General features: G+C 42.3%; 1 protein-coding gene across 3 annotated transcripts in view; it reads right to left on the bottom strand.

Moving 5' to 3' along the window:
- Window positions 1-19,850, bottom strand: part of Dnah5 (dynein, axonemal, heavy chain 5) — a 317,737-nt gene that overhangs the window by 153,800 nt on the left and 144,087 nt on the right. For all 3 annotated transcript variants that reach the window (XM_039103563.2, XM_063281529.1, NM_001419569.1), the window contains exons 33-35: window positions 6,144-6,356; window positions 4,991-5,215; window positions 2,516-2,688 (exon numbers count right to left, since the gene is read on the bottom strand). In XM_039103563.2, coding sequence (XP_038959491.1) covers window positions 2,516-2,688; window positions 4,991-5,215; window positions 6,144-6,356 — 611 coding nt within the window. The remainder of the gene's footprint in view (window positions 1-2,515; window positions 2,689-4,990; window positions 5,216-6,143; window positions 6,357-19,850) is intronic.

The raw sequence follows: 19,850 nt of genomic DNA, 5'->3' as shown, positions 1-19,850 counted from the left end.
GAGACTGGACCACCAACCTTGTACATACATGGGCTGGAGCTGATGTGCAGCTTGGTCTTCATGTGGACCCCTAGCAATTGAGGCAGGGGCTGTCTCTAAATAGTTGTCTGTAGGATCCCCCTTCCCCTAGGTAGACTGCCTTGTCCAACCTCAGTGGGAGAGAATGTGCTTAGTTCTGCTTCAACTTGATGTGTCAGGGTGGGTTGGTACCCATGGTGGGGAAGGGGGAGGAGACTTCTGTTTCTCTAAAGAATGTTTTCGGGTGGAACTGGGAGGAGAGAGGGGGACTTGGAGGCTGTGATCACTATGGGAAGGAAAGGGAAAGGAAGGGAAGGGAAGGGAAGGGAAGGGAAGGGAAGGGAAGGGAAGGGAAAGGAAAGGAAAGGAAAGGAAAGGAAAGGAAAGGAAAGGAAAGGAAAGGAAAGAAAGGGGGAATGGGGAAAAGGAAAGAAAAGGAAAGGAAAGGGAAAAGCAAAAAGGAAACGAAAAGAAAAGAAAGGAGAAAGGAAAGGGTAAGGGAAAAAGGAAAGGAAAGCCCCCCCCCAAAGAGTATGTAGATGAAAGTGACTAAGGAAGGAAAGACAGATGTGGCCAGGGTGACCTGTGCCAGGCTTCCTAAGCTGATGTGACCATCTCGCTAGACTCGCTGAGATGGAGCCAAAGTAGAAGGTTGGAGGTAAAGCAGTGACACAATCTTTCTTACATTTCTGTCTGTACTGGGAACAGAAACCAGGGCACAATGTAGGGAAAACAGCTAAGAGACTACGCCAATAGTCTAGATCAGGGATTGTGGTGGATCACAAAAGTTTGCAAAAACGGGGTTAAAAAAACACTGTCACACTCCACATGCTGATCATGGGCTAAGTAACAGAGAGCAGAGGAGGACAGACATCAAGGGTACACCAAGGATTTCTACCTTGGTGAAGTCAGGGTAGAAGATTCCAGGGTTAGGATGTGGACACTACCACAGGGTTAAAATAGAATAGCCAATGACTAGAATGAAAAGGATGAGAGCTACTGAAACATTCTGTAGGTAAATAGTCTATAAGCATCCAGACAGCATGGCATGTCAGCCAGTAGATAGATACACCTGCCCGGAGCTCAGGGAAGGCGCTGTGGCCGTGTGTGGTCCAGGGTCAGCATTTACATGCTCTTCAAAACCATGCAAGATCTGTGCAGTGCAGCTGGAGACAAGAACCCCAATGTGTGATGGAGCAGAAAGCACCAAGAGGATGCACATGAAGAAACATTGGTATCAGCGTGAGGACCTTGGGGTGAACAGGTTATCCTGGGCTGCCTGGATTCAATCTGTTCTGGGGAAGCAGGAGACAGAAAAAGCATCTCAAAGGCACAAGGGTGAAGATGGGGTGCTGGACAACAGGGCATGAATTCACCCCACTGCTTGTGCTTCTCCGTGTGAAGGAAGGATCCACCAGCAAGGGACAAAACAGCTTCCCGGAGCTGGAATGACTTCTGCTCAAAGGTGGGAAAGGGTGCCCCCTTGTGTCTCCACGGAGGAATGCAGCCCTTAAGATTTACCGAAGGGTTCATTTGTGTGGTTTAAGCATCTGAACTTGTGGTGATCTGTTACGATAACAGTATAAAATTAATAGAATTCTGAACAGAATACTTTCGAGACAAGCAAGGTAGAAAGAAACTGTATGGGGGGCGGGGGGGCGTGCGGTTTAGTGTCTCACGGAGAACACAGAAACGGGACGGAAAATAAAGGGAGACCGGAGGCTTTTCGAGACAGAAGCGACAGCATTACATAATACTTCCTACGACCTCACAGAGAGTGGACACTGGCGGTGTCCTCAGAGAGGAAATCCTGAATCTCACTGTGTCAGGAAAGAGAGAGGTGGGCGCTGGTACTCAGCCGGCTTTCTCTTTTTCATTCTGAGGCCGTAGTCCATTCTCAGCTAGCTCTCTGTGGAAAAAGCCCTAAAGACAACTGGAGGTATTGATGATGGACGGTCTGGGTGTCTCTTACTCCACTCAAGCTGACAATTGTAATTAACCAGCATAAATGGCAAGTGACGGGCAAAGGGAAGAGAAATGACAAAGCCCACATCCTCCCGCACACCCACACCAGTCTTCAATTGGGTTTCAATTGTGCTTCCTTCAACTTTCTTCTGCCAAAAAAAAAAAAAAAAAACAAAAAAAAAAAACAAAAAAAAACACCTTAATTGTTCCTTGGAAGAACAAGAGGTGATGAAGTTAATAAAGTCACCTTTGATGCCCACTGTGATTCAAACCTCGCAGCACACAGTAATTAATTCCTTCCTCGTCCACTCGATGTTCACTGGGGCATTTCCACTTTGCCTTTGTAAGATTGAAGGCAAGAGAAACCGGGTTTGTTTTGGCCACCAACCTGACTCCCATGTGAAGACACAGGTGCAAAGTTAGAAATACTAACTTTGAAAGGCCTTTTGATAAAAGAGCTGTTGGCAAAAAAAAGCCCCCTGAGCCAACCAAGAGATAGAATGGCTATGGAAACGCAAAATCCCCCCATCACCTGTCTGTGAGCGGAGTTATGACAAGTCTGTCAGTGCAGCCTAAAAACTCATTCTGGTATGTGAAAGCCACGTCTGTGATGTGGATCATCGTCTTGTCAGAATCCTCCTTAAAATAAAACCTGCACTGTTTCAGCCACTCAAAGTCCGTAGGGCTCTTGACGTGCATGTGACACTGAAATACAAAAGATGCTGTGCATTAGACCGGAGAGGAGTCTCTTGCTAAGTAGACACATTAGCATTTGCACAGATCACAAAGTGGAGAGGGGGTAAACTCTCATCACAGGACTCAGTCAGTTACTGATCAACCAAAAAGTAAAAAAAGTAACTTGTGGTGCTAGGAGAGTGGGAGGAGTCAAGGCCCCTCCAGCTACCCTCCTCAACATGAAATGGCGTTACAGTTCAATTGTAGGAGTCGCTTCTATAACTGTTAGCCCTTCCTGCATAGTTCCAAATTATCTGAAATATGAGATTCAATCTATGAGAATACAAAGACAGAGCTACAGTAATCCCGTTACAAAAAAAAAAAAAAAAGGTAATCACTTAATAAAATCAAATCTTTCTGGGTTTGTTTTTTCTCTTTTCTTTTCTTTTTTTCCTTTTCTTTCTTTCTTTTCTTTTGTCATTTTTTTCCTATGAATTTTCAACAGTCCAAAAATCCTAACATTCAATAGTGATGATTTTGTCAAAAATTTTTACCAAAGCTTTAAGACACTTTATTTATTTCTTTTTGACAAATAAAAAGCCTAAATTGCCCTGTGCCCATCCCTTATTTCTCTAAGAGTCAAACAGTGTGCTTAGAAGATTAGCACAAGACTTATTTATAATAGCCAGAAGCTGGAAAGAACCCAGATGCCCTTCAACAGAGGAATGGATACAGAAAATGTGGTACATCTACACAATGGAATATTACTCAGCTCTCAAAAACAATGACTTTATGAAATTCGTAGGCAAATGGTTGGAACTGGAAAATATCATCCTGAGTGAGCTAACCCAATCACAGAAAGACATACACGGTATGCACTCATTGATAAGTGGCTATTAGCCCAAATGCTTGAATTACCCTAGATGCCTAGAACAAATGAAACTCAAGACGGATGATCAAAATGTGAATGCTTCACTCCTTCTTTAAAAGGGGAACAAGAATACCCTTGGCAGGGAATAGAGAGGCAAAGATTAAAACAGACACAGAAGGAACACCCATTCAGAGCCTGCTCCACATGTGGCCCATGCATATACAGCCATCCAATTAGACAAGATGGATGAAGCAAAGAAGTGCAGGCCGACAGGAGCCGGATGTAGATCTCTCCCGAGAGACACAGCCAGAATACAGCAAACACAGAGGCATATGCCAGCAGCAAACCACTGAACTGAGAATAGGACCCCCGTCGAAGGAATCAGAGAAAGAACTGGAAGAGCTTGAAGGGGCTCGAGACCCCATATGAACAACAATGCCAAGCAACCAGAGCTTCCAGGGACTAAGCCACTACCTAAAGACTATACATGGACTGACCCTGGACTCTGACCTCATAGGTAGCAATGAATATCCTAGTAAGAGCACCAGTGGAAGGGGAAGCCCTGGATCCTGCTAAGACTGAACCCCCAGTGAACTAGACTGTTGGGGGGAGGGCGGCAATGGGGGGAGAGTGGGGAGGGGAACACCAATAAGGAAGGGGAGGGGGAGGGGGATGTTTGCCCAGAAACCGGGAAAGGGAATAACACTCGAAATGTATATAAGAAATACTCAAGTTAATAAAAAAGAAAAAGATTAGCACAAAGCCATTTGAAAATGCAGTCTTGGTTCCACCACATCAGGGCCAATCTTTCATAATCTTCTCAAACATAGTGGGGCAGAGACCCAATCCAGAAAACCACACACCTAAGCGCTTCTTGCCTCTCCCCTGATAGTACAATCTATAGAAGAGGACAACCCTAAATTCCTTCCACAGTCGAGCAACAGTAGCTAAGCATTGCCCTTCCATCCGCTCCTCGTTACATCGGCTGTGGTATGAAGGGCCACTCTGCAATCAACAACATAAGCAACTGTTTGCAAACAACTTGTGAGGGATGGGATTTGTCAAATCCCCCAAAGAAACGTTAAACGGCTCTACCACCCATGTGTTTATTATATCTGCCCCCAAGAAAGCAGTGATGTTTGACCAATGAGTACAAAGGAAACAAGACAGAGAAAAGCTTTTGGGGGATGCTGCATGACATTTTAGCATCTAAAATAACAACCAAGAATTTTAAAGTAATATCTCATTCCCCCAGTGATGTGGTATAGATTATTGGAATATGACTAAAATTTCCAGCTTAAGGCCGAAAAGACAGTCTGACATGTGCAGTCTGATATCAGTAAAGCCTCTGCCGGAATCTGACCTTTTCACGAATTCAATCTAATCAATCTGGTGGGTGAACACAGATGGCGTCTAGAGTTTGCTTTTCTGTAAATGAAACAACATTTATAAAGCATTTACCAGGTCATCAAAGATGTCCCTTTGGTGCACATGAATAGTAATCAGAGTCTCATATTTAACCCGCTCCATGGAACTCAGGTCCTTTGTGGTCATCTCAATCAGCATGTTCAGTAACTCTAGGAAGGACTGGTTGGTCTTCTGCATGATTTTCTTATCAAACTTGGCATTTTGAAGGGCTTCTTCTGAGTCTCGGGTCCATAGCATTTGAATTCCTAATAATCCAACCTTGTAGAAGTTTTAAACAACAATAACAGTGAGAGAGAGAGAGAAAGAGAGAGAGAGAGAGAGAGAGAGAGAGAGAGAGAGAGAGGGAGAGAGAGGATGTATATAGTATAGTTACAACTTGTATGGAATTCAAAATTTATAAAGAAATCACAGCATAATCAATCACCATAGTTAATACATGAATGGATGGCCTTGATGATATCAACTTCTTTGATTTGTTTCAAAGTCCACTGACACAATTCATGTTGTTTATTTAGTGGGTTAATGCAGAAAGCACTCTAAGGAGTCTGTGTCTCTCCTAGGATCTTAGGTCACACATGTTTAGTTCATACTTCTTTCCAAATAGATTTTAAAGTCATTTTCAGGTAAAGAATTAAGTTGGCTTTATTCAAATGGGGGTAGTATTTGTAGATAAAGGAATTAAGTTGGTTTTACTGAAATGGGGGTAGTATTTGTATATAGTAGACACTCATAAAAATCTTTACTGATCACATGGACTAGAAGAACTTGTTTCCTGTATTTTAATACTGAAGAATATTTTTCTAGTAAAGTGTACTCTGAGTACATATTTATGATCTATGCCATTACTACATAAGAAGACTTCATAAGAGAAAAACTGTTTTAAGTTAAAAAATATGTTAGGTATCTGTCACCCCAAGCCATATTTAAGTATACAATTATATATGACCAACGAAGCCATGACAAAGTAATTCCGATTCTGTGCCAAGGCCAATGACCTCTCCAGGAGAGGAGACTATTGGGTAATATGAAATCTTTAAGCTTATTCATATTTGGTAAGTCATTATGAAAATCTTAATATTTGGTCAGACTAAAAATGCTCCATTTATGAGGCCGAAATAGGCAATATCTAAGATTTAAAATGACTGTTTTATCAAAAAATAATACTTTCCAATTTTAATCTACTGACCTGAGCAGGGAAGGAAGAAAGAAATTCAATCAACTGGAAACCAGATTCTTGAATATTTGCAGCTGCCTGGCGAATCACAAGATGTAATGAGGACTGAGATTCCTCCAGCAGAGAATTAAGCCAGACCTCCACATTGCCCTCTGCCATCACGGGCTTGTCCAATTCAATTGTCTCGCCCTCCCGAGAGGAAATTGACAGAATCCGATCATAGATCTATGTTAGAAGATGAAAAAGATAGCAATGTTCATATAAAAAGAAGAAGAAATACCTCTCCTCTGTGCCCTTTGCCAATGTTACCCTTCCCATTACAAGTTAAGACACAAATCATAAAACAGAGGGCAAATAGGAAATAAAGCCTTTTCAAAGCAACAGCCAAAAGCTAACTTTAAAATCTATAGCTGGAACCTAAATCAATTCCAACTCATCCAAACTCTGAAAGGCTGAACTTATTTCTAAAGGGAATACTTCATACAAATATCCTGATGGAAGAGAAAAAAATATCTAAAATCCTCAAGCAACATGGAGTTTGCAAAGAGGCTGTAAATCCATACCACATGATTATTGGGTTGGAATTAGGAACGGCCTGATCAATATGATAATGAGAACAAAGCCATGGCAAAGTAATTCCGATTCTGTGCCAAGGCCAGTGATCTCTCCAGGAGAGGAGACTCCTGTGTCTTCTGATCAAATCCAACCCCTATTCTGTTCATTTCCCTTCCGTCTCTGGGCAATGCTGTGCCATGAGAAGAGCATGCTGTCTACAGTTCAAGACCTAGATCCTGATGGAACTCTTTATGGAAGACAGAACTAAGACCAAATTCCTTGTATCTATTAGTCATTAAAGGAAGGCACCCATTCCGCATCTCTACCCATGTATGTGACAAGCAAAATGGCATCAAGACAATGGTCTTTGGTTTTAAAAAGTAAACCAGCAAAAACACCATTCTTTTTTTTTTTCCCGGAGCTGGGGACCGAACCCAGGGCCTTGCGCTTCCTAGGTAAGCGCTCTACCACTGAGCTAAATCCCCAGCCCCAAAAACACCATTCTTAAGACCTCCTCAGTTGTATACTGACTTAATTCACTGAGAGGCCAGTGCCTCTTAAACTTCAGTCTCTTCTCTCACGTTTGGTGTTTATACTTTTATAAAATTTAGAACCCACAAAATCAGGACCTGATTTCCTGGATGTACCCACCAACTTTGTGATGGAAACAAACAAACAGGCAAAGGAAGCATTATCTGCAGAAGTGACTGTCACGCAGAGGCTAAAGATAAGCAGGCATTTAACCTACAAACTAGGAGACAAACAACCTTTGCTCCTCAACCTGAGACTGTGAAAAGATCTTCTGTTGAAGACAAAAATCCCAGTACTACAGCAGAAATATTTCCTTAAATGACTGAAGGACTTCCTTCCTGATATATATTCCTTTTTATTTAAAGATGACCTGTTGGTAAATATAAGCACAAAGATGAACTACTGCCAGAAAAACAATGCTTCTGACTGTCTTCAGTGCTGGCCTTAATAAAACTGTTAGACATACCAGCTATAATTGCAGATGTCTGTAATCCCAGCACTTGGAGGGATACAGTAGGAAAATTACAGTCTTGAAACTAGCCTGTGATGCAAAATGAGTTCTGGACTAGCCTTTTTTACATAGCAAGTCCATATCTCAAACAAATAGCAACAACAACAAAACTAGCAGAGTAGAGTAAAAGCAGAATGTATAAAAAAAGAAAGAGGCTTCTAGTGTCCATTTGCATCCTGGAGTTAACCCTGTAGCACAGGTCTCTGTACCTAAATCCCTCCTGGAGAGAGTTGGTCTCTGAGGAGTGCTGTCACTCCTAAGTTCACAGGTGAGACCAACACTTTTTCTTCAATAACTGGCCAAAGAGGGATCTGCCAGGAGACCACAGGTCACGGGAACCATGGAGCAACCAGGGACAGGATCCTTCAGGTTTCCACCAGTGCCTCAGAGCTAACCCTGTGACTCAGGGTTACATCCAAACCCCACCCAGAGAGAACTGGTCTCCCAGGAGTGCTAACACAACTAGGATCACGGGCTCACAGGCAGGACAGGCTCCAGTGAGAGACAGCAAGACCAGCTAACACAAGAGATAACCAGATGGCGAGAGGCAAATGCAAAAACCTAGGCAACAGAAATCAAAGCTACTTGGCATCATCAAAACCCAGTTCACCTACCACAGCAAAGCCTGGATACCCAACAAACCGGAAAAGAGAGATTCTGATATAAAAATCACATCTCATGGTGATGATATTAGAGGACTTTAAGAAGGACACAAATAACTCCCTTAAAGAAATAAAAGACAACACAGGTAAACAGGTAGAAGTCCTTAAAAGAGGAAACTCAAAAAAATCCCTTAAAGAATTACAGGAAAACACAACCAAGCAGGTGAAGGAATTGAACAAAACCATCCAGAATCTAAAAATGGAAATAGAAACAATAAAGAATCACAAAGGGAGACAACCCTGGAGATAGAAATACCTAAGAAGGGGATCAGGAGTCATAGATTCAAGCATCACCAACAGAATATAAGAGAAGAGAGAATCTCAGGTTCAGAAGATACCATAGAAAACATTGACACAATAGTCAAAGAAAATGCAAAATGCAAAAAGCTCCAAACCCAAAACATCCAGGAAATCTAGGACACAATGAGAAGACCAAACCTAAGGATAATATGTATAGAAGAGAGCAAATATTCCCGACTTAAAGAGACAGAAAATATCTTCAACAAAATTATAGAAGAAAACTTCCCTAACCTAAAGAAAGAGATGCCCATGAACATACAAGAAGACTACAGAACTCCAAATAGATTGGACCAGAAAAGAAATTCCTCCTGACACATAATAGTCAGAAACACAAAATGCACTAAACAAAGAAAGAATATTAAAAGCAGTAAGGGAAAAAAGTCAAGTAACATATAAAGGCAGACCTATCAGAATCACACCACGGGGCTGGGGATTTAGCTCAGTGGTAGAGCGCTTACCTAGGAAGCGCAAGGCCCTGGGTTCGGTCCCCAGCTCCGGAAAAAAAAAAAAAAGAACCAGAATCACACCAGACTTCTCAACAGAGACTGTGAAAGCCAGAAGATCCTGGGCAGATGTCATGCAGACTCTAATGCCAACCCAGGCTACTATATCCAGCAAAACTCTCAATTAACATAGATGGAGAAACCAAGGTATTCCATGACAAAACCAAATTTACACAATATCGTTCTACAAATCCAGCCCTACAAAGGATAATAGATGGAAAACTCCAACACAAGGAGGGAAACTACACCCTAGAAAAAGAAAGAAAGAAAACTTTCAACAAACCCAAACAAACAAAGTTCCACCAACAACAACAAAAATAACAGGAAGCAAAAAAATTACTATCCCTTAATATCTCTTAACATCAATGGACTCAATTTTCCAATAAAAAGACATAGACTAACAAACTGGATACTTAAACAGGACCCAGAATTCCATCCCTGACTTCAAGCTGTATTACAGAGTAATCTTGATAAAACTGCATGGTATTGATACAGACAGGCAGTTCAATGGACTAGAACTGAAGACCCAGAAATGAACCCACACACCTATGGTCACTTGATGTTTGACAAAGGAGCTAAAACCTTCCCATGGGAAAAAAAGACAGTATTTTCAACAAATGGTGCTGGTTCAACTAGTGGTCAGCATGTAAAAGAATGCAAATTGATCCATTCTTATTACCCTGTACAAAGCTCAAGTCCAAGTGGAGCAAGGACCTCCACATAAAACCATCAGATACACTCAAACCAATAGAAAACAAATCGGGGAAGAGCTTCGAACATATGGACACAGGGAAAATTTTTCTAAACAGAACACCAATGGTTTATAATCTAAGATCAAGAATTGACAAATGGGACCTTATAAAATTGCAAAGCTTCTATAAGGCAAAGGACACTATGAATAGGACAAAACGCAACTAACAGATTGGGAAAAGATCTTTACCAATCCTACATCTGATAGAGGGCTAATATCCAAAATATACAAAGAACTCAAGAAGTTAGACTCCAGAGAGCCAAATAACCCTATTAAAAATGGGGTACAGAGCTAAACAAAACATTCTCAGCTGAGGATTATTGAATGGCCAAAAAGCACCTAAAGAAATGTTCAACATCCTTAGTCATCAGGGAAATGCAAATCAAAACAACCCTGAAATTCCACTTCACACCAGTCAGAATGGCTAAGATCAAAAACAAGTGACAACAGATGCTGGTGAGGATGTGGAGAAAAAACACTCCTCCATTGTTGGTGGGATTGCAAACTGGTACAACCACTTTGGAAATCAGTCTGGCGGTTCCTCAGAAAATTGGACAGAGGAATGTAAGGATCCAATTATACCATTCCTGGGCAGATACCCAAAAGATGCTCCAACATATAGCAAGGACACATGCTCTACTATGTTCATAGCAGCCTCACTTATACTAGCCAGAAACTGAAAAAACCCAGATGTCCTTCAAAAAAGTAATGGATACAGAAAATTTACACAATGAGAACTACTCAGCTATTAAAAACAATGACTTCATGAAATTCTTAGGCAAATGGATGGAACTAGAAAATATCACCCTAAGTGAGGTAACTCAGTCACAAAAGAACACACATAGTATGCACTCACTGATAAGTGGATGTTAGCCCAAAATCTCTGAAAACCCAAAATACAATGCACAGACCACATGAAGCTCAAGAAGAAGGAAGACCAAAGTGTTGATTCTTCAGACCTACTTAGAAGGGGGAACAAAATACTCAACGGAGGAGATATGGAGACAAAGTATGAAGCAGAAACTGAATGAAATGCCATCCAGAGACTGCCCTACCTGGGGATCCATCCCAAATACAGACACCAAACCCAGTCACTACTGTGGATGCCGAGAAATGCTTTTTGACAGGAGGTTGATATAGCTGTCTTCTGAGAGGCTCGACCAGAGCCTGACAGAGGCCAAAGCTTATAGCCGACCATTGGACTGAGCATAGGGTCCCCAATGGAGAAGTTAGAGAAACCCTATAGGAAGAACAACAATATCAAACAATCAAACCCCCTAGCTTCCAGGGACTAAACCACTAACCAAAGTGTACACATGGTGCGACCCATGGCTCCAGATGCATATATAGCAGAGGATGGCCTTGTTGGACATCAATGGGAGGAGAGGCCCTTGGCCCTGTGAAGGCTTGATGCCCCAGTGTAGGGAAATTCCAGGGTGGGGAGACAGGAGTGGGTGGGTGGGGAAACACAGAGTCAGGGGGAGGGAGGATGGGATAGGGGGTTTCTGGAAGGGAAACTGGGAAAGGGGATAACATTTAAAATGTAAATAAAATATCCAGAAAAAAGGAGAAAGAAAAATGCAAAAATGCATGCAAAAAACCATAGTGCCAACTCCATTGGGAGCTGTTCCTTCATATCAGACAGAACATTCGCCCACATACTCCACAGGTTAGCAAGAATAATGCTCCCGAGCACTGCAATTCACTGCCTTCGCTTCTGTGCCCTCGGGCCAGGCCTACTGCACCAGGCCTGCCTTTCTTGCCCCTTGCTTGCTTCCAGTCCACCCTCCAACTGCACCAAACTCCTAAGCAGAAACTGAGTATCCAACTTAGGAGCCTCTGTGTTTTCCTGACACATGCGGGAAGGAGTGAGAGTCCATGGCACAGCTCACCTGGCCTTACCCATGACTCTTTGTTCCTTTTCTCATCACTTCCCCTTGTGACTTTAATTACATTCTCAAAAAAAGAACCATAAAATTGTAAACACAGATGCCTGTGGATTTGAAATTATTAGAAACCAGAAACTTTGCATATCTCACCAGGTTACAGTGAGGTTACAATGGATTACAGTTCCTGATGATAGTTGGCTTTTTTACCATAAAAAAAAAAAAGGCAGATATTAAAGTGATGTGTGCTGGCCAAAGCACCAAGGGCGTTTAAATGCTGTGAAAAATTATGGGAGAAGCAAACAAAAAGTTTACTCTCGGTATCTGTCTTAGAGTTTCTAACATCATGACCAAGAAGTAAGTTGGGGAGGAAAGGATTTATTCAGCTTACACCTCCACATTGCTGCTCATCAGCAAAGAAATCAGGACTGGAACTCAAGGAAGCAGGAGCTGATGCAGAGGCCATGGAGGGGTGCTGCTTACTGGCTTGCTCAGCTTGCTCTCTTATAGAACCCAAGACTACCAGCCCAGGAATGGCACCACCCACAATGGGCCCTCCCACCCTTGATCACTAATGGAGAAAATGCCTTACAGATGGATTGTGGGGTGGCAGGCCTGATTCTTGGTCAAGACAGGTCGAATTCCCGAGAGACCCTAAAAGAGATCCCTAAAAGTGACGGCAGGTGCATTCCCATTCTCCCAGGACATTAGGGCCTCACGTAGTCATGCCCTCCCAAAAGACCACTGTAGAGAGGTTTGAGACAGACCAGTCATTTAGGGAAATGCCTCAAGCCCCTCCTCCATAGGTGAGGACATGACTATAGGTTACACAGACCCAAGACAGACCAGTCACAGAGGACAACGCCCCAAACCCCTTCTCCACAAGTGAGGACATAACCACAGGTTACATAGGCTCAAGACAGTGCCCTAGTCCCTTCTCCACAGGTCAAGACGTGACCACAGGTCAGGTAGACTCAAAACAGATCAGTAGAAACAGAATCACCTCCCCAGATATGTAGATGAAGTCTTCTCAAACTCTCAGGTTAAAGCAGTAGGAAGTACCTGCTGTCACACACTGACCCATCTTAAATACAAAAAAAGTGTATTTAAGTGCCATGTTCAGAATTAAAGGTGTGCAGGAATTATTCCATCGTCTGAGAGCTTCTGTCAGAAGAGCTGTAACACCACTGCTTAGGGAAGAGAACTGCTCTCCTGAATTCACTACCAGAAGCTCCCCTGCACCCCTCGACAGCTAGTCAGTCTCCTGCTGACTCAGTCCAGCCTGAAACAGAGGTAGAACAACGCCTGCCTGAGTTCTCTTTCTTTCTCCTGGACTCAGGCACCCAGCCAGGTGAGAGATCTCCACGAAGGGGACCAGGCACCAGAGCCCTAAATGGATCTCATGGAGACATTTCAAGGGAGGCTCTTTCTCCATGATAACTCCAGCCTGTGTCAAGTTGACACACAAAACCAGCCTGTAGAGTCTCCTAATAGACAATCAACTCTGCCACCATCTAATGCCTGCCCTTGAGCCTCCAGAATTGAGAGAGAGCCTGCAGCTTTTGTTCTAAGCCATGGAAACCTTCACACTAGTACACACACACACACACACACACACACACACACACACACAGTTCTAATCTGGACTGCACACACCTCTGAGCTCTCACACATACATCTTTCTGACCAAACCATACTACCCTTCCTCACCTACCTGGTTACAGTCCACTTGTCCTCAAAACATCAATCTACACGAGTTTACTCATGCAAAGATTCTGCCTAGTTTTCCTAAACATACACCAACATTTGGTCTCCCTGGAAGGCTTTCTTATGCAGCATGTGCTTAACACAAGCACAGTAATAATTTGGCCCAAGTGTATCAACAACTTAATAGTGGAATCTTTGAATGAAAAAGATGATCCATTCTCCCCAGGAACACGACAGCCAACCTCACGGAGGCACATAACAAGGTGCCTGACCATAATGGCTGGCTTTTAATTGCTTAGCGTAGAATAAGTCTAGCACTGCATTAAGTGCACTCTGGAGACTTCATCCATCTATTCTCTCTCTTTTCCATCAGTTCCCTGAGGCTGGTTGGGATATTCCCACTCTTAAACAAAACATCTGGCACATGATAGCTACTCAATAAATTAATCTGGCTGATAGGCTGAATAAATGAATATTATTGAGTTGTTAAGAGGCACCAGAGAACTGAACACAAAATCGAAAGGGAAAGGTCATTTTCCTAGGAATTCTGGATACAAGGATAGACTAAACAGTGTCTTCTGGAATCTATGCAAATGTGTTCTCCATCAACTTGGATAACGTACACACCTCCTTGATACCATGAGCAAAGTAGGAGTATAAAAGAGAAGAAAAATAATTTCTTTTTTTTTTATTAACTTGAGTATTTCTTATATACATTTCGAGTGTTATTCCCTTTCCCGGTTTCCGGGCAAACATCCCCCTCCCCCCTCCCCTTCCTTATGAGTGTTCCCCTCCCAACCCTCCCCCCATTGCCGCCCTCCCCCCATAAACTAGTTCACTGGGGGTTCAGTCTTAGCAGAACCCAGGGCTTCCCCTTCCACTGGTGCTCTTACTACGATATTCATTGCTACCTATGGGGTCAGAGTCCAGGGTCAGTCCATGTATAGTCTTTAGGTAGTGGCTTAGTCCCTGGAAGCTCTGGTTGCTTGGCATTGTTGTACTTTTGGGGTCTCGAGCCCCTTCAAGCTCTTCCAGTTCTTTCTCTGATTCCTTCAACGGGGGACCTATTCTCAGTTCAGTGGTTTGCTGCTGGCATTCGCCTCTGTATTTGCTGTATTCTGGCTGTGTCTCTCAGGAGCGATCTACATCCGGCTCCTGTCGGTCTGCACTTCTTTGCTTCATCCATCTTGTCTAATTGGGTGGCTGTATATGTATGGGCCACATGTGGGGCAGGCTCTGAATGGGTGTTCCTTCAGTCTCTGTTTTAATCTTTGCCTCTCCCTTCCCTGCCAAGGGTATTCTTTTTCCTCATTTAAAGAAGGAGTGAAGCATTCACATTTTGATCATCCGTCTTGAGTTTCGTTTGTTCTAGGGATCTAGGGTAATTCAAGCATTTGGGCTAATAGCCACTTATCAATGAGTGCATACCATGTATGTCTTTCTGTGATTGGGTTAGCTCACTCAGGATGATATTTTCCAGTTCCAACCATTTGCCTACGAATTTCATAAACTCGTTGTTTTTGATAGCTGAGTAATATTCCATTGTGTAGATGTACCACATTTTCTGTATCCATTCCTCTGTTGAAGGGCATCTGGGTTCTTTCCAGCTTCTGGCTATTATAAATAAGGCTGCGATGAACATAGTGGAGCATGTGTCTCTTTTATATGTTGAGGCATCTTTTGGGTATATGCCCAAGAGAGGTATAGCTGGATCCTCAGGCAGTTCAATGTCCAATTTTCTGAGGAACCTCCAGACTGATTTCCAGAATGGTTTTACCAGTCTGCAATCCCACCAACAATGGAGGAGTGTTCCTCTTTCTCCACATCCTCGCCAGCATCTGCTGTCACCTGAGTTTTTGATCTTAGCCATTCTCACTGGTGTGAGGTGAAATCTCAGGGTTGTTTTGATTTGCATTTCCCTTATGACTAAAGATGTTGAACATTTCTTTAGGTGTTTCTCAGCCATTCGGCACTCCTCAGCTGTGAATTCTTTGTTTAGCTCTGAACCCCATTTTTTAATAAGGTTATTTGTTTCCCTGCGGTCTAACTTCTTGAGTTCTTTGTATATTTTGGATATAAGGCCTCTATCTGTTGTAGGATTGGTAAAGATCTTTTCCCAATCTGTTGGTTGCCGTTTTGTCCTAACCACAGTGTCCTTTGCCTTACAAAAGCTTTGCAGTTTTATGAGATCCCATTTGTCGATTCTTGATCTTAGAGCATAAGCCATTGGTGTTTTGTTCAGGAAATTTTTTCCAGTGCCTATGTGTTCCAGATGCTTCCCTAGTTTTTCTTCTATTAGTTTGAGTGTGTCTGGTTTGATGTGGAGGTCCTTGATCCACTTGGACTTAAGCTTTGTACAGGGTGATAAGCCTGGATCGATCTGCATTCTTCTACATGTTGCCCTCCAGTTGAACCAGCACCATTTGCTGAAAATGCTATCTTTTTTCCATTGGATGGTTTTGGCTCCTTTGTCAAAAATCAAGTGACCATAGGTGTGTGGGTTCATTTCTGGGTCTTCAATTCTATTGCATTGGTCTATCTGTCTGTCTCTGTACCAATACCATGCAGTTTTTATCACTATTGCTCTGCAATACTGCTTGAGTTCAGGGATAGTGATTCCCCCTGAAGTCCTTTTATTGTTGAGGATAGCTTTAGCTATCCTGGGTTTTTTGTTATTCCAGATGAATTTGCAAATTGTTCTAACTCTTTGAAGAATTGGATGGGTATTTTGATGGGGATTGCATTGAATCTGTAGATTGCTTTTGGTAAAATGGTCATTTTTACTATATTAATCCTGCCAATCCATGAGCATGGGAGATCTTTCCATCTTCTGAGGTCTTCTTCAATTTCTTTCCTCAGTGTCTTGAAGTTCTTATTGTACAGATCTTTTACTTGCTTGGTTAAAGTCACACCGAGGTACTTTATGTTATTTGGGTCTATTATGAAGGGTGTCGTTTCCCTAATTTCTTTCTCGGCTTGTAAGAAAAATAATTTAAAGGACACCAAAACCTTTTGAAGCATGACAAAAATAATCAAATCCATGAAGCAATTCTGTTTAATCACGACATTACATATAAGCAATTGATTTCTTTAACTTGTTGGATTTCTGAAGAGTTAATATGTGAAACCATAAATATGACAGAATGTATTTCAATGTTTGTGTTTTATTTTGCTTTTTTTTACTTGCTTATATCTTTTGAGATGAGGGATTAGTAGAGTCCAGGTTAGCTTTGAATTTATGGTATAATATAGGTGGGCCTCAAATTTGCAGTCCTCCTCCCTCAGCTTCTTGGTGCTGTACAATACCTTCTTGATCATATTTAATCTACAGTTTGGAGAGTAATAAACCATAGAAGTCCTAATATAAATTTGGACCATGGAGTTTGCTTTTTGTAGTGAGCCGTATTGGATTTGGGCCTAGCCGCTTTGTGACTGCATAGCTCAAGGTGGCTACTTGACTCTGGGCTGCATGGCCACAGAGGTTTAACCTTGAAATGACTGCCATACAGACTTGAGATTGTTGAACTAAGAGCCTCTCCCAGGAAGACCCTGGGAGCAATGACAGGATGTTTCAGCCTGAGCAAAACACCGGATGTCCCTGAGCAGATTCCTAAGAAGGGTTCGACCTTTTCAAAGAACATGTCCCCGGAAGACTGTTGCCTCTTTGTTATAGGAGGATATCTTGCAGTGTAGTGATTCACCTTATATCCTTGGGCACTTCCCAAACTCCCCCACCCTAAGCTTCAGTTCCCGCTTCTATTCCTGCCTCAGAGCTTTAAATGCTGTACATTTCTCTCAATAATCGAGACCTTGACAACAGAATCTTGCTTGGTCTCCTTCTTCTCTTCACCCCCATTTTGGCCCACAGGTAGAAAGCCTCTTCGGGACCCTGAATAACTGGGTCCCTACTGGCGGGGACAAGTGGCGCCTGAACAGGGACCCCGAAGCAAGGCCGACTACAGGACGACGGAGATAAGAGAGCTGCAGTGGGAATTGAGGACTCTTCAGGCCATATAGCTCGTGCGTCCACTGGAGAGGGAGGTAAGGACCGGTCGAATAGTTGTTGTCTAATTGCCATGGGGAAGGTATGGATTTAGGAGGCTTGTTTCATAGGAGAGATCAAGCGCTCACTCAGGGAGAGAGGATTAAGAGTTAAGAAAAAGGATTTAATCAAGTTTTTTTTGTTTTATTGATGAAAGGTGTCTCTGGTTAATTTTAAGTGAATTTTTTTTCTTTGTGTGAGAAACTTGTCCTTGGTTTATTATTGAAGGAGCAGAAATTAATTCCTATAGTTGGAATAAGGTTGGAAAGTGTTTAAATGTCTTATTGTAAGAAAAAGGATCCTAGGCGATTCCGATTCAGGAGGTAGTGTCTGTGTCTTTGTGTCTTTGTGTTTTGTGCCGGCTAAACTCTGGGTCTGTAGTTGCTCTGGAGTTCTGGAGTTCTGGAGTTCTGGTTTTGCAGATGCTCCCATCTCAGGCTGAGAGGGAGGATCGTGTCTCAGGAGAGACGCAAATGTGAGCAGTAGATGTGCCAGGGACTCACCGATTGCGCTGCCCTGGGAGACGTCCCAGGAGGTAAGAAGGGACCCCAGGGACGCCTGGGAGATTCCCGTCTGGGTGCCGGTGAGGATTCGGCCATTCTCATGGATTGGAGAAAAGACCTGCCTTTCCGGCTGTCTGTATTTCCAGAGTGGTCTTTGTCTGTGTGTCTTAGGTCTTTGTTTTGTGTTACTTGTGACTTTGACAATGGGAAGATTCTGGTTGGGAAGGAGGAGTGATGTGGAATCTACTCCTGTTCATCTGTCTTTGCTGAGCTCATGGAAGCTCCCATCTGAATCAGCTCAGTTTTGTGGCAATCTTGTGGCGGCCGCTTGATTTTTGTTTTGTGCGCACTTTTTTTTTTTTTTTTTTTTTTTTTTTTTTTTTTTTTTTTTTTTTGTCTGTTAAGCTTTTGGTTGTCTTTCTATGTGACTAAATGCTTTTGCCCTCTTCAGCAGACCTCTATTTTCTGGACTCTCTTCTTGTTTTCTCACCATCCCACTTGGGATGCTTGTTAGTGGCTGTTACAGGAAATCTATAATGCTCACTTGAGTGTGCTCAAGAAACTAGAATTTCAGGTTTGCCCTGGGTTCCTTTGGGATAGGTTTGGGGATAGGCTTGATTTCTATTGCAAATGATGTCACATTGCATATGTTAGTACTCCTAACACTTCTTGGGACTGTGCCTCTGGGATCACAACTTGTATAAGTTTAGAAGTTCTAAGAGGCAGTCATGACCTTTGTGTGTAGGTTCAGATAGTATCCAGATTGGAATCCTGATTCTTAAGACTTAGTAAGACACAAAAGAGAGTTGAGAGTTACTTAGGGCTATCTTAAGGCGGAGTCCAGGTAGGTGCTGCAAGGGCATCTGCTGTTGCCCTGTAACACAAGGCTTATGGAGATAAAGCTTCAGTTGTGTTAATACAGAATTGTAGGGTAGAGTCTTGAAAGTATTTAAAAAAATAAAAAAATAATAAAAAAAAAGAAACCTGGTAAAACATATCTTATTCCAAACAGCAATTAAATTGGTTATTACAAAATACTGATATTTGGCCTATCACATATACAAATTTTTCAGGCAAAGTTGGTAATTTTACTCTTTGCATGCTTTTGTACTTCCTATAAATTTGTGCATTCAACCCATAGGAAATGAGCTTACTGTATTATAGGTGGTTCATCTAATGAAAAGGCTACATGTATGATTGGATCACTTGTTTATTCTCTTCAGTTTCCCCTGCTTCAGCACAGATTATTAAATTACGTGCTGTAGCCACTGTTTTTAAAATTAAAAAAAAAATCAAGCTTTCAATTCATATACTGATAGCCAATGTATGGCTTATGGTTTATAGTTGATTAAAAAGTTTCCCTTTTTAGATACTACTAGCCCTCAAATTATACAATTACGTAATGCTATATTAGAGGCAGGTTTTCTACTTGAAATCAGTGAGTGATGATTTCTGTGTAAATGTCTGACAACTCACTGTCCTTTCAGTGCTCTGGCTCAGACAACTAAACAAAACCATAGACCCAGCTCTTTGAAAATGGTAATGGAGTTGATAACACACCCTCATGAAAAGAGGAAGACTCCATTTGCTTACTTTCAATTCCCAGCCTCACCCTGCCAGCTCAGGGATTTCTAGTACGACTGAATCTGGACAATATTTACAGGATTTGGCATTTCTAATTAATGCTTATGTTTAGGTAAATAAAGCTGGTGAGGGGCTGGAGTGATGGCTTAGTGGTTAAGAGCACTAAGTATTGTTCCTTTATAGG

Source organism: Rattus norvegicus, chromosome 2 (genome assembly GCF_036323735.1).
Source record: "Rattus norvegicus strain BN/NHsdMcwi chromosome 2, GRCr8, whole genome shotgun sequence".
Lineage (NCBI taxonomy): Eukaryota > Metazoa > Chordata > Mammalia > Rodentia > Muridae > Rattus > Rattus norvegicus.
The sequence above is the reverse complement of the archived record's forward strand: the minus strand, read 5'-3'. Positions and strand labels throughout refer to the sequence as shown.